Here is a 13,464-nt window from a genome sequence, read left to right as displayed (position 1 = left end):
TACAGTCCACTCGATGTAAGGGGAAAATTGGCAGATGTCGCAGAACCCCTCAGGATCAGGAAAGCGTGATTATTTTGTTAGCTGTGAGCTCTCATGTGAGGATGCTTTCAACGTGTGCGCACGCGCGCGTGTATCTTGCGTGTGCACCCTTGTGTGTGCATGCGTGCGTGTGTGAGTCCTTGACTTGTGGAACACTGATGTAGAGATTACTGACGATTTATTAGATTGTTGTGTGTGTGTGAAGCCCCTCGGCTAGAGAAGATATGACCTGTGCTGACCGACTGCCCTCGATTACACATCCCAGTCAATGCATTGTTGGGCCTCACACCACTCAGAGAGAGAGAGAGAGAGAGAGGTTAAATTTGTGAACTCATGGGGTGGGGGGATTTAAGAGGGATGTCACTAGCTCCCCCCTTTTTCTTTCCTCATGCTCCCCTCGTCTCCTTGGTCACATACACACATCCTCACGCTCACACACATACACAGACGAGGGCTTTAGTCTCGCTATGGCCAACACCACCAGCCCCGAGGAGAGCTCTCCCACCCAGGGCGCCGTAGCACCACCGGAGCCTGAACTGGAAACTAGCGTAGAACCCGACTCAGCAGCAAAGCCTGAGCCCAGCGAGGCCTGTTGTGACAGAGAGGATGAGGAAGAGGAGGAAGAAACAGAGCCGAGGCAGGAGAATGCTGGAGGTCAGAGTGTGGATCCGGAATGGGTGGAGGAGAGGTTCAGGATCAATAGGAAGAAGTTGGAGACCATGTTGTATGGTGAGTCAACACACATAAGATCATTTAATATTTTGGACTCTATGCTGACTCTATGCAGTATTACGTATTTCAATATATGACTCATCGTTTCTCTAAATTTTTGTTTTGACTCACAAGCAAACATTTTTGATTCAAGCACTGTCTGAGGGAAATGAACTCAAATCAATTCACCTCACAACAAGCAGCACTTAGGGAGATCGTGAACAATTCTTCAAAAGCTGTTTATTTCCAGTCCCAGTTTAAATCAAACTAAACATAAAACAAACCGACTCAGTGTGAAACGCCATAAACGGACTCACGAGTATCATCGTTTTCTTGGGGTTATAATTCTTTTGGCAATGACAATTTAAAAACAAAGGGTGGAGCCACAAGTGTAGACAGATTGATACCAAGGGCCATATTTTCTTTAGCCTATGCGAAGAATGACTAACTGCAGCTTACTGAGTTGTAACCACTGTCTCCATGTACAGTGGCTGGACTACGAATTGATGCCCTTCAAAATGCAATGGGTAAAAAATTCACACACAAAATCCTGAAAAAAAAATCATTGTTATTTTAAATATACGAAAAGGGGAATGGGTGGTGAATATCCACTGTGTATTGCCCCCAGGTGGCCAAGGCATGCACACCACATGAAGCAGCACAATGTCCTTAAAGTAAAAGAAAATATATTTTTTAATTCTATCGAATTGTGTTTATTAATTGCATTTAATGATAAAAATCAGTAGCATCCAATTTGAGACCATGGTCCTCAGTCAGGTGCCGTGCTGTCTTCGGGTCAGCGATGAGAGCTTGCCCTACGTTCAAGTATCTTGGGGCCTTGACCGAAGAGTGGAACAAAAGATCGACAGATCCACAGTAACGCAGACTTTGTATAAGTCCATCGTGGATGAAGGAGATGAGCCAAAAGGTGACGCTCTCAATCTGATCTATTCTCCTTCACCTCATCTATGATCACAAATTGTGACTCATGACCGAAAGTACAAGATCCATGCAGAGATTCTGCCGCATTTTTTTGGGATTGGCTGCTGCCCCTGTGCCCCAACCCTGGATAAGCAGAGAATTGATGGATGGACGGACATTTTGAACTCCTAACAAGAATTGATGTTAGTTAAAACGTTGATACAAAAGGAAAAACTACAGACTGTCGTGCCTGGTCAAAAATAGCCATAAATAACACTGAACAAGGCTTGAGGGTTAATGGAAGGTGCTTTTTCGTTGTGGCCAGCCTAAATGCTTGCCTCTCAAGGCCTCCTGCTTGTTGCCACCATCCATGCAGTAAAATCATGTATTATCATGAATGATTAATGACAGCCTATGGGTGATACATTCATAAGTCTTATTGCTATTATCATGCCTGTCTGGGATGAGGAGGTAACAGCCGTCGTTAGTTATCGCAGCCTGGCAGCTTTATGACAAATGCCTCCACTGTGTCACTGTGGAGACTCATTGTGTCACCACTGCACATGCTGTATGTGCTCACGATGTTGGCAGTGGTGGGAAGTAGCCAAATACAAGCAGTCAAGAATCTGCACTTAAGTATTTACTTGCCAAACGACTTTTTACTTTTACTCGCTACATTTGAAAACAGATATCGTTATGTTTGATTTCTTTGTTTGTCAGGAATGATTTTGTTTGCAGGAAGTTTTTTTTATTGTGCCAAGTTGCCAATAGGCGTATTGTACAGTATAGAAGTCAGGGGTGTCAAACATTTTTTTTTTCGCGGGCCGCATTGTAGTCATAGCTTCTTTCGGAGGGCCATTATGACTCTCAACTAGGGGTGTAACAATTCATCGATACACATCGATTCTGTGCTTTTGAACTTTTGTAAGAACAGGATTTGAATCAATTCTTTCACCAGTCTTTTTTTACACAATTATCTATACTCCTACTTAAGAACAGTCGACTGTTCTTTTGTCCGTTGACACACTAATTCTGCTGTGATACTTTATGGTGTATGAATAGCCTCAGTCAGGCTGTAAATAGTCTATCTCGTCAAATTCCACTCTCTTTGACCATGAGGTACTTGAGTGGATTTTTCTCCTCAATTCTTCTCTGTTTTGTATCCGTGAACTAATTTTTGTGGTCGAGTGGGAGGTCTTTGCTTCACTAAATGTCAACAACGTCAGTAGCCATTTCCAAGCTAATGTGTGTGTGTGTGTGTGTGTCCCCCCATCTTTGCCACCTTCTCTCTCCACCCTATACTATTCTCTCCCCATTCCTCAGCTCTAGCCAGGGTTACCCTGAGTGATGGAGGTGGGAGGGGCAGTCTAAGCACTACCCCCCAACCTTGTAAATGTCACGGTGGAGCCATGGCCTTTTAAAATTCTTTTTATTCCAAGCAATTTCTCCTTCCTTTTGTGCCAGTTGCTTAGCTAATATCAACATTTGAAAGTTGTCAACATTGTTTAATGCTAATCACACAAAAGTTAAAGTTTGGAGAGTTGGAGGACAGTCTGACAGGACTCATTTGAAAGGGGACCAAAAAAAAAGCAAACTGTAAATATTCCCAAAAGTATACAGTATGTACGGTTGACTTTTTTTTGTCATGCATTATTTAAACGGTATTGTAAGTGAAGTGATAAAAAAAAAAAAACTGCTACAATGCAGCAGTGATTCAAAGGATCATCTATTTGATTGCACAACTTGATTCATTGCAGCACTTGTACTTTCTCGATTTCTTTACAAGGGTGAGGCTGCTCTTTGCTGATTCTGGAAAGAGGGGACTGCAGTGATTTATATCCTCCTTTTTATTTGTATTTATTTTCACTGTGTTCATTACAGCACCAAGAGCTGGAGATGCTATGACTGGCGAGGAGTTTTTTGAGAAAGTAAGTCCAAGACCAAATTTGCCACATTTAATTAAGAAGGCAAAACTAATGAAAGTCTCCTCCTCAGTAGACAGCGGCCATTGCTAACATCGGTGCATGAAGTTTACATTGGTGCATAAAGCTTCTCTATGAGAAATCCCGCGATAACATGTTTTCTTGGAGTAATGATTACAATCTTTGAAATGCAAATGAGACTTGCTATTCATAGAATCTGTACGTGCTACATATATTCTGGAAGCATATAGTGACAGATGGCTTCCCCCCTCTTTGCAGCTCTTTCACTCTCCATTGTTTTGGCCTTCACAGGTGATGAAAGAAACTGACACTCAGGTGAAATGGCCTTCCAAGTTGAAGATTGGAGCCAAGTCAAAGAAAGGTGGCAGATTTGTAGTGTCACTCACATCCTATAATTAGCTCCATTTAGTTGTTCCCTGCTACAGTCGCTTGGCAGTCGAACTACATTGTATATACAATCGTACTAAGCTGTTTCCTCTTGCAGACCCACATGTGAAAGTGGAAGGGAAGAAAGCCAATGTTCTGGAAGCCAAAAAGAAGATTCTAGAAGTTTTAGAAACAAGGGTACTCATTGCAATGTTAAAACGGTTATTATATTTAGTACATCAGTGGCAATATAAAATGAACTCTTGATTACATACTCAGGTAAATAAGGTCACCCTCAAAATGGACGTGGCCTACACGGAGCATTCCCACGTAATCGGCAAAGGTGGCGGAAACATCAAGAAGGTGATGGAAGCCACTTCCTGCCATATCCATTTCCCAGACTCCAACCGCCACAATGCTACAGGGGAGAAAAGCAACCAGGTGTGCTTGAAAAAACAAAGGGAGCAATTAAGTCCGACAATTAAGAACCTTTATAAAAGAAAACAAGTGTAAAACGTTTTTCCACTTTATTACTATACCAGGTGTCGATTGCTGGACCCATCGAGGGAGTGGAAGAGGCCAGGAGGAGGATTAGAGTGAGTGGTTTATTTCGTGTCGGACTGTACATTTGGCACCTGGGCTTTCAGTGGAATCATACCGCTTAAGCCACTAGTAGCACCACTAACATGGCACAGTTTGAGAAACTGTCAATACTATACAAGAACGGGCAATACCGCTTGTCTCCACGGAGGTCACGGGGGTGCTGGAGCCTATCCCAGTAGTCATCGGGCAGTAGGCAGGGGACACCCTGAACCAGCCGATGGCAGGGCACACAGAGACGAACAACCATCCGCACTCGTACACCTATGGGCAATTTGGAGTGCTCCATCGGCTGAAGCTGCGATAAATGAACCGCGATGTAGCGAGGGATTACTGTAAACAGTTGTGCCAATCTCAGTGTTTGTCAAAAGGGTCTGTTTATCTGACATCATCTCATCCTCTTCTCTGCCTTTTTTACATGCTAGGATTTGCAGCCACTGACTTTGACTTTTGACCTGCCGGTCAGCTTGGCTCCTCAGCCCGTGCCAGATGCCGGCTCGCCTCTCATCCAGCAGGTGGTGCAGACGTTGGGGGTGAGCGTGAGCTTCAGAGCAATCCCACCACAGCCTCAGGCGCAGCCTGCCTTCTTTGGTAGTTGCTGCACCGTGTGGGGCCTGCAGGGCAACGCCTCTGCAGTCAAGGTCAGCGCGCCATGAGCGTCAGAAAGCATCGGTGAGCGCACACGAGCTGCAACCACAGACAAGTGTTTCCATGTATGACACGGCAGAAGGCAACCTGCATTCTGATGGAGCTGCTTGTCGGATCAGAGGTGACAGGGAGCGTGGTGACCAGCCAGCTTGACGTCACCTCACAGCAGCACCTCTTCTTGCTGGGGCAGAACGGAGCTCACTTCTTGAGCGTTATGCACCACACTCAAACCCAAATTATTCTACCGGACCTCAGCGCACCCCAGAACCTCCCCTCACTGATCATACAGGGCAGCCCGGATGGAGTGTGTCTGGCCCGGCAGCAGCTCATGGTAAGTTTCCTTTTGCTCTCTGAAAAAATAAAAATCAACAGTCAAAGTATGAGTTGCAGCATAACAACACAGCCTGTATGGCACTAACTGAGCCAAGTCCTATTTCCCCCCTCAAAATATCACATTTTGTGACTCTGTTAACAGCCCCCCATCCTGCATTGTTTTGTATTCTGTCTCTGTACTTCTCTCCCAGACTTTTGCATAGCACACTGGTTTCACACTCTGGAACACAAAGACTTATGGTAGCACAAACATAAACAAATAAACTTTGAAATTCTTGGATAAGTTGGTGAAGGGTTCAACTGAGCATGGAGAACATACAAGACGCATATAGAGTGGCAAAAATGCTCCAGGAGCAATTTGAAATATATTGTATTCACTACTCCATGTTTGCGCCTCCTCCAGATACTTGGCAGTCTAACAAAGGACGGCAGCACAGAAGTATACACAAAAGTCTAAAAAATAAGCATAGAGTGACGTTCACACTAAAACAGCAGAATAGTGGCAAGATACAATACTGCATAGACATAAACAGTTCATCATTTGCCAGTGAGCCGTTAGTGTCACTACCGTGGTGTCATTGTCACACAGTAAAAAAAATACACCAGCGTCAGTGTGATGAGGACCAATATAAAAACTGCAGCAAACATTCTGAAAAAGAAGATGCTCAATTGGTGTCACATCACGATAATGATACCCTTATACAGTTTTACACATGGCCAGGAATGACATTATAAATGCTTTATTAGTACTATGACAAAAGAATTTCCAATTACTCGTAACGCTTTTTTCAGGAAACTATGTATTTGTGTCATTTGTGTGTGTGTGTGTGTGTACACATAGGACTGTCTGCCTGTGTGCTTGATGTTTGACATGCGGGAAGATGTGGAGGCAGATCCTTGTGCGCTGGCTCAGATGATGCAAAACCTTGGAGTCTTCATTAGTGTCAAACCCAAAGTGAAGCAGACCAACAAGGTAGCACAATGTTAACCCAGTTCAGTCGTGCATCGTTCTCTTGTGTTACCTCTTACAATTACCAACAAACCTCTTACATTTTGCAGTCAGTTGTGGTGAAAGGTCTCGAAAGGAACATCCAATGTCTTTATGAGGCCCGTCGGCTGTTGTTGGGTTTGGATTCTTGTGACTCCACCAAGGTAACCAAGGTGGCACCTGACCCCGTTCTGTCTGGCAATGAGTTGACCAGCTATTGGCTCAACATGTTACTCCAGCAGCTGCGTCTCTCGGAAAACGGTGAGATTTTGCGCACACTGTAAGGCACGAGGACACAAAAGCTTTGAAAATACTTTGATTTTGTCATCCAGCTTTTCTTTGCCACCGTCTGCTCTTTGGAATTTTACAATCGATGACAATTGACATTGACAAATACGTATATAGACTTAATTAAAATCCCTAGTACTTATAAAAAGTGTAGAAAAGAGAAATGAGAAAAAAAACATAGAAGGTGACAAGTACATACATAATTTCACTAAAACTACAATCATCCTAATAAACATGTTTTTAAATCAATACATTTCTGGCATTATCTTTCAAAACAGAACAATATAGACTACTGTATTTGGGTCTATGGATGTAACTCTTGTGCTTTATCTCATTACATTGTAGAAGCAGCGATAATAATTGTGGCCAATAATTTTTGGACAGACTTTTGAAATATCATTTTCAAATAACTGTGTTCTCTTATGTTCAACAGGCCCTGTCCCTGCACCTGCATTCGTTCCGGAGGTTCTAAGTAGTATGAAGGCTCGCCCATCACCACCACCAGGACTACCCGCTCCCACTGAGGAAGGGAGGACAGGACTGAAGGGAACAGACAGTCGTCCATTGGAGAAGGTGCTTAATAGCTTTGACAATTGGAAGAAAAGAACATCCATTAAGGTCAAGGTGTCCTTTCTATTTAGATCCTAGAAAATGACGACCAGTCTGGCCAATCAGATGATGAGAGCTCAAAGGAGATGGTGATGATGATGTCATCGGAGGATGCAATGAACATCCCCAGCGGACCCAGGGTGACAAAGATGGGTCGGAGAGGGAGTTTGCAGGGTCCCGAGATAAACAAAGTTTTCCACCAAGCCAGACGCCACTCTACAGGGCAGGCGTTTACGTGCAGGTGAGGGTCAAGACAATTCAAATTCTGAAATTGAATCTTTATAATAACTAGCATGTTCACCCCATTTGCTCAGTTATTTAATCTATTGATCCATCCATCCATCCATCCATCCATCCATCCATCCATCCATCCATCCATCCATCCATCCATCCATCCATCCATCCATCCATCCATCCATCCATCCATCCATCCATCCATCCATCCATCCATCCATCCATCCATCCATCCATCCATCCATCCATCCATCCATCCCTTTGTACTTGGTTTTGTCGTGTTCTGCGCGGTTTGATTTGATTCCACACAGCCACCCAAGTTAATCTTGTGTATGTGTTATCTCCTGAATGCACAAGGATGCTGAATGCAGAAATGGAGCGAGGGAGGATGGAGCGGAGGAGGAACAGCCTAAGGAAAGACGTGACAATGTCCCGGGATGTTTGCGCAGACGTCTCAGAATCGGAGGTGCAAAAGAACACATATGACTTGCTTTTCACTCTTCCAATGTACATGACAGCTGTGGAAATTAATGCTCGAGTGCACGCAACTGCAGCAAACTCATTTTCAAGAAGAACAAGTATAGAAGGAAGACATGCTTTAACGTTTTTGCGGTTTTACCAGCATGTGTTACTTTCTGATTGATTTCTGGGCCCTTTTGAGATCCTTTGTGTAATCCCTCACACTCCAAAGTCGCGCAAAAGTATTAACGGCGCATGCAGGATGTGGTGTAAGTATTGGTATAAAAGTGTAAATGAGGTTTAACCTGCCTGCACTCAGAGGATGGAAAAGCGTTTCAATTCCATACATTATTTACCTGCTTTATATCCTGTTTGTGCTCTGTAGGTTTATGACTATGAGAAGAAGAAATTGATGGCAACCAGAGGTTAGTGCCTCTAAATGTTTCATTCCTGTTCCTGTCTTGTACTGTGGCTTCTGGTGCTAAGCAAAGAGTGCAAACCAAAGCCCATTTTACAGTTGATCTGTGACCCACCGTATTCCGCGGATGCACCGTGAAGTCAAACGGCTTTTATACACAAACGCACACACACGGTGCCCCAGTGAAGATCTGCAGTAAAATGTGTCAAAATTTCTCTCAGTGTTGCCTTTATTATGGGATTATGAATTTGCTGTTTGAATGGGCCAACTGGGGCAAACTCACACATTTCACTACATACGTAGACGTACACCCTCTTGGCTGTGTGCTGTTACAGGTTTGACACACCTCTCAGTGCCTGGTTGTTTTTGTGCTGTGTCTCAATTTCAACAGAGCTTGATTTAATATGCCAAAGACCTGCAACAAGAAGTACCGCTCCCAATGAATTATTTAATACCTGAGCCTACTTTGTCCATTCCATGAATTTGGGAAGTAGAGCTGGAACAACCGCAATGATAGACAGATTGCATTGACTTGTTTTGCCATGGCTAGTCTCCCTCAGCTATTTACAGCTGTCCATCAAATGCTATTTCATTGATTTGTCTTCAAACAACTTCATATTGAATGAGTCTGCCTAAAGTGTGTGTAAGATAGATCTACTCACACACTGCGCTGAACAATTATAATCAATAACAATTATTTAGCGCAGATATTGGTGTAAAAACTTAAGTATTGATTCAATGCATATACTACATCTGTAAAAGTAAGTACAACAATATAGACTGAAATATACATAACGTTACTTACATACAATAAGAGTTTTGACAACTTCCCACAAAATAGTTTCCGTCTTTTCTTAGCTTGCATAGAACTCAATTGCCTTGAAAAAACAATTCCTAGACTGCAAGCTTTGCCACAAGCTAAATTCTGAGTAATTAGGACTGAGCTGACACCAAGTCTTGCATGAGCAGAACAAAACATGACAAACAAATAGATAATAAATAATAAAATAATAATAAATAATAAAATAATTATAAATCATAAAATAAAATGTTTGCTTTTGCTCAGGTACATTTCCCCTAACCATGTTCGTGACTTATCAACGTAAAGCAGTGCTTCTCAATTATTTTCTGTTACGCCCCCCCTTAGCAAGAAGAAAACTATTCGCGCCCCCCCTCCCCACCGTGACTATCCTAACTTGTCTTGTAAGTCGTAAAATGTTGCACTGTCGCAAACGTGACAGAAGTAACAATGAGAGCGCCACTGCCCCCTGCTGTAGTAAACGCGCAATTACACTTTATTCTAGTACTGCCAAAAAAAAAGCCTGTTCCCCAGGGTCACACGCGCCCCCCCAGGAATAGCACCGCGCCCCCCAAGGGGGGCGCGCCCCACTATTTGAGAAGCACTGACGTAAAGTAACATTCCAAGAAATTGTTCATTGACCTTATCCCTACACTGGAAGCACAAGACGGAAAAATCGTCAAGTCTGTCCAGAATACGAGGCACACAGTACCTTACTGATGCGGAACACTCTCCAGATGGGAGCACCTGCGGCTGACTCAACTTGTCAAGCAGCAGATGACGACTAAAACGACTACAATTGTGAATGATCTGGTGTTGAGGATAATCTTACACAGCTATGGACGTGATTACAACAATGTCTTGTCACAATGGATATTGTGCCTGTTAGGGCTACCTAAAGTGACAAAATATTGGAATTCAAAAACTCCTCAGCCAAAATCCATAAATGACATTAAATTATACTATTACTTCAGTAAAATCAGAAGATGAATATCAATTTAGTACCATTCTAAACCAGTGGCTCTCAAATGTTTAATCTCACCTATTGTGAAAAATAGTTAGAAGGCATGACCGTTGATCAAAAATGAAGATGAGATTTTATTCCTAAAAAGTATCTATAATATTTTTTCAAGCTACTGTAAAATTGTGCACAATTCGAACATTAATCGTGTACTTAAACATAGGAAAGTAAAATAAACTTCCATGGTTCAATTAAAACATTTGCACAAAAATGTTGCATGAAACAATGTTACACAAAAAAATCTACAAAGTCACAAAGTCTAAAAAGTGTCTTTTATTTAATTACTACCTAAATCATATTCTGCTAAGATACTTCTACTTTGACTTACCCAAGCGAGACTGCTTTCTGTGTTGTCTCCTTCCAGCAATGCAGAGAAAGCCAGTGGTCACTGAAGTCCGGACACCCACGGACACTTGGAGCGGTCTGGGCTTTTCAAAGTCCATGCCAGCAGAAGCTGTGAAGGAGCTGCGGAACATCAGCCGTCGCAGCTACAAACCCTACTTGAGCACAAACAGCAGCCAGGTACAAATCAGCAATTAGCCAGCTCAACACGAGCGGCTCTCACTAGTTTTTCAACAAATGATACCTAAGTACTGTTCCCCTGAGGTATTTTTGTTGTTGTTGTGTCTCTCAAACTGTTTGACAAACTGGTTTGTTTATATGTGGTGAACAAAAGGAACTTGAATGCTTGTCGCCTGATTGCACCACTTTGGTCAGCAGGAACAATAATAACAGCAAGTTTTTTAAGTGTTTCCCTACTAAGGTACATATTACATTCATAAAAGCTGACATCATTTAAAAGTGAAGTGAATATATACATATATATATATATAATAGTGATAGTAATATAATAATTTGATAGTGAAATTTACTCATTGCATCATTGCAGCAGTCATGGGCCAATCAGAGTGGGGCAGCGTCTCAAGGGAGTAATTCGGACAACTGGAGGGACAGACGGGGATCCCAGCCCGCCTCCTCATCTTCCTCCTCCTCCTCTTCTTCTCCATCCTCCCCACCACCGACATCCTTCTCATCCTCCTCTCACTTCCCCACGTTCACATCCAACAGAAACAGAAATGACAAACCCCGTGAGTCCCAGTCGGTTCTTTTAGAAGTAGGAATTGGACAACGAAAGATATTAAGGTTTGGCCCTGTTGCCTACAGCCGAGGGCTTTCCGGGTTGCAACTACTTTGACGACGTGTGCCCATCAAGGAGGGCATCCACCTGCAGTCAACGTAGCCCCTCCCCCCAGATGATGGACGAACTTCCGGAGCTCCTCAGCCAATTGGGATTGATGAAATACATTGATGTGTTGGAGCAACAGGAGGTAAACAAAAAATAAAAGGAAAACAGGCTTTGTGTTTAGCGGTACACTCATTAATATATTAGTTTTAATCTTTTGAGAATTTTAGTTTAGTGTTATTTTTTAATATATAGTGTATTTGTTGAGTGCAAGATTAAACAAAAGGTCACTATGATATTGTGTAATAAAGTAAAGTAAGCTACAATTCTCAAACGGATGTTTGAACTTCTTCCATAATGACAAACAGCAATACTGAAATAAATACATTTAAAATGAACCCTGATTTTTTTTCCATTATTACTTAGTTTTATAAACATCAGATATAGTTCCAATTATTTTTTTTAACAACTGCATTTTCACATGTATCTTATTTTATTAACAAAAAAAGATTATAATGTGTATAATTGCATAAATATTTTTTTTTGTGACAATCTTGGTGTTCTTGATCAACTACCAGACGCTTTTATTAACTATAACAAGCTTGGTGTTCTTCTAGATCGACTACCAGACGTTCCTGACATTGTCTGATGATGATCTGAAGGAAGTGGGTGTGTCCACATTTGGAGCCAGACGCAAGATGCTGTTGGCCATCTCAGGTAATGTCATAGCTAGATTTTTCATCATTGATGTGACCCTTCTTCAACACTAAAACCAAATAATCTTGTTCAGACCTGAACAAGAGCAAGAGGAGACCTTCAGACACATCCAGTGTAAAGTCTGGATACCTGGAAGGCGGCGCCAGCGGTAGACTGCCACGTATTTCGGACATGGAAGTTGCTGCCCTCAGTAACCGCTGGTGAAAGCATCTTTTAGCCCACTATGAGTTTGTCAGTTGAGGAACTGAAGCTCTAACATATCATTTCACTTAAGTCAGAAAGAACAAGAACAAAATAAAAATAAAAAAACGTAGTCATGTGTGCCTTCCATCGACAGCCAAATTCCAAAGCCTTTTCTATAAAAATCAAGACAAGGAGGTCTTCTCTTCTAAGTGTTTTGTTTTGAGGAAAAAGTCAAACATTACATTACATTCATGATACTAGCTCTTCTGTGAGTTTCTTGTGTGCCTTTCTTTTTGCAAAATTATATGAATGGTCTCAGTACCCACTACCTTTATTCAAATGTAAATAGACCCTGCCCCTAAATGACACTGTACTCTGATACAAAATAAAACCATGTGGCTAAAGGTGTTTTCTGTAATCTGAATCGGTGCATGCAGAAAAATAGATGGGGTGCAACGTAATATAAAAACGACTGTGTGGAGTTTCGAAGTTCTTCCTGGCTGGACCTGTGAGAGTGTACCAGTAAGGGGTGGTGTAACCCGCCTACTACTAACCCTAACCCTAAAACAGCTGAGATAGGCTCTACCAGGCTCACATGTCTTGTGAGGATTAGCGGTTTGGAAAACTAATGGACGTAAATTTTAAAATCCCACTGCTTTTACTTTTAGTCCTGTTTCTGAAATATAGAATTTCAGTATAAGAAAACGATGGCAAGTTCCACCAGATGGCACTGGCATCACTCTGTAGAAAGTCACATTTGCGTTGCATGAATAACTTTTGTGAACAATTACAATAGAATTAGAGCTCCCGGCATGGAAGATGGCGCTGATGTTAACAAATGCATTTGCAACAAATAGATAAGACTAATGGAAAGTACAATTATAGGTGTGAAACTCCTTTTAATTTGGTTGGCTCATTTGACACTTTCAATTGAATTTATCATCACTGCAACTGCACACGATTCATTTCCTGTTCAGTTCATTTACTGCACAATTTGATGCTGT

The 13,464-nt window shown here is 42.2% G+C and overlaps 1 protein-coding gene across 1 annotated transcript; it reads left to right on the top strand.

Moving 5' to 3' along the window:
- The first annotated feature begins 456 nt into the window (after positions 1 to 456).
- Positions 457 to 12,823, top strand: bicc2 (bicaudal C homolog 2). The gene is made up of 19 exons (XM_061289400.1): positions 457 to 768; positions 3,553 to 3,599; positions 3,906 to 3,975; positions 4,099 to 4,178; positions 4,260 to 4,421; positions 4,523 to 4,576; positions 5,006 to 5,221; positions 5,308 to 5,559; positions 6,403 to 6,534; positions 6,621 to 6,810; positions 7,271 to 7,410; positions 7,479 to 7,687; positions 8,038 to 8,146; positions 8,525 to 8,564; positions 10,742 to 10,899; positions 11,267 to 11,465; positions 11,542 to 11,705; positions 12,178 to 12,277; positions 12,351 to 12,823. Exons 1-19 carry the CDS (start codon positions 507 to 509, stop codon positions 12,479 to 12,481), a joined length of 2,715 nt encoding a protein of 904 aa, XP_061145384.1. The 5' UTR covers positions 457 to 506; the 3' UTR covers positions 12,482 to 12,823.
- The last annotated feature ends 641 nt before the right edge of the window (positions 12,824 to 13,464 follow it).

The sequence above is a fragment of the Syngnathus typhle genome, linkage group LG1 (assembly GCF_033458585.1).
Source record: "Syngnathus typhle isolate RoL2023-S1 ecotype Sweden linkage group LG1, RoL_Styp_1.0, whole genome shotgun sequence".
Lineage (NCBI taxonomy): Eukaryota > Metazoa > Chordata > Actinopteri > Syngnathiformes > Syngnathidae > Syngnathus > Syngnathus typhle.
This window is presented reverse-complemented; position numbering and strand designations above follow the sequence as displayed.

Bases quoted from the DNA above. Each gene is read 5' to 3' on its own strand.
- bicc2 (XM_061289400.1), top strand. From the start codon at position 507: ATGGCCAACACCACCAGCCCCGAGGAGAGCTCTCCCACCCAGGGCGCC. The intron at 10,900-11,266 runs GTACAAATCAGC...GCATCATTGCAG, and splicing joins TGAGCACAAACAGCAGCCAG to CAGTCATGGGCCAATCAGAG. The intron at 11,466-11,541 runs GTGAGTCCCAGT...TGTTGCCTACAG, and splicing joins AAACAGAAATGACAAACCCC to CCGAGGGCTTTCCGGGTTGC.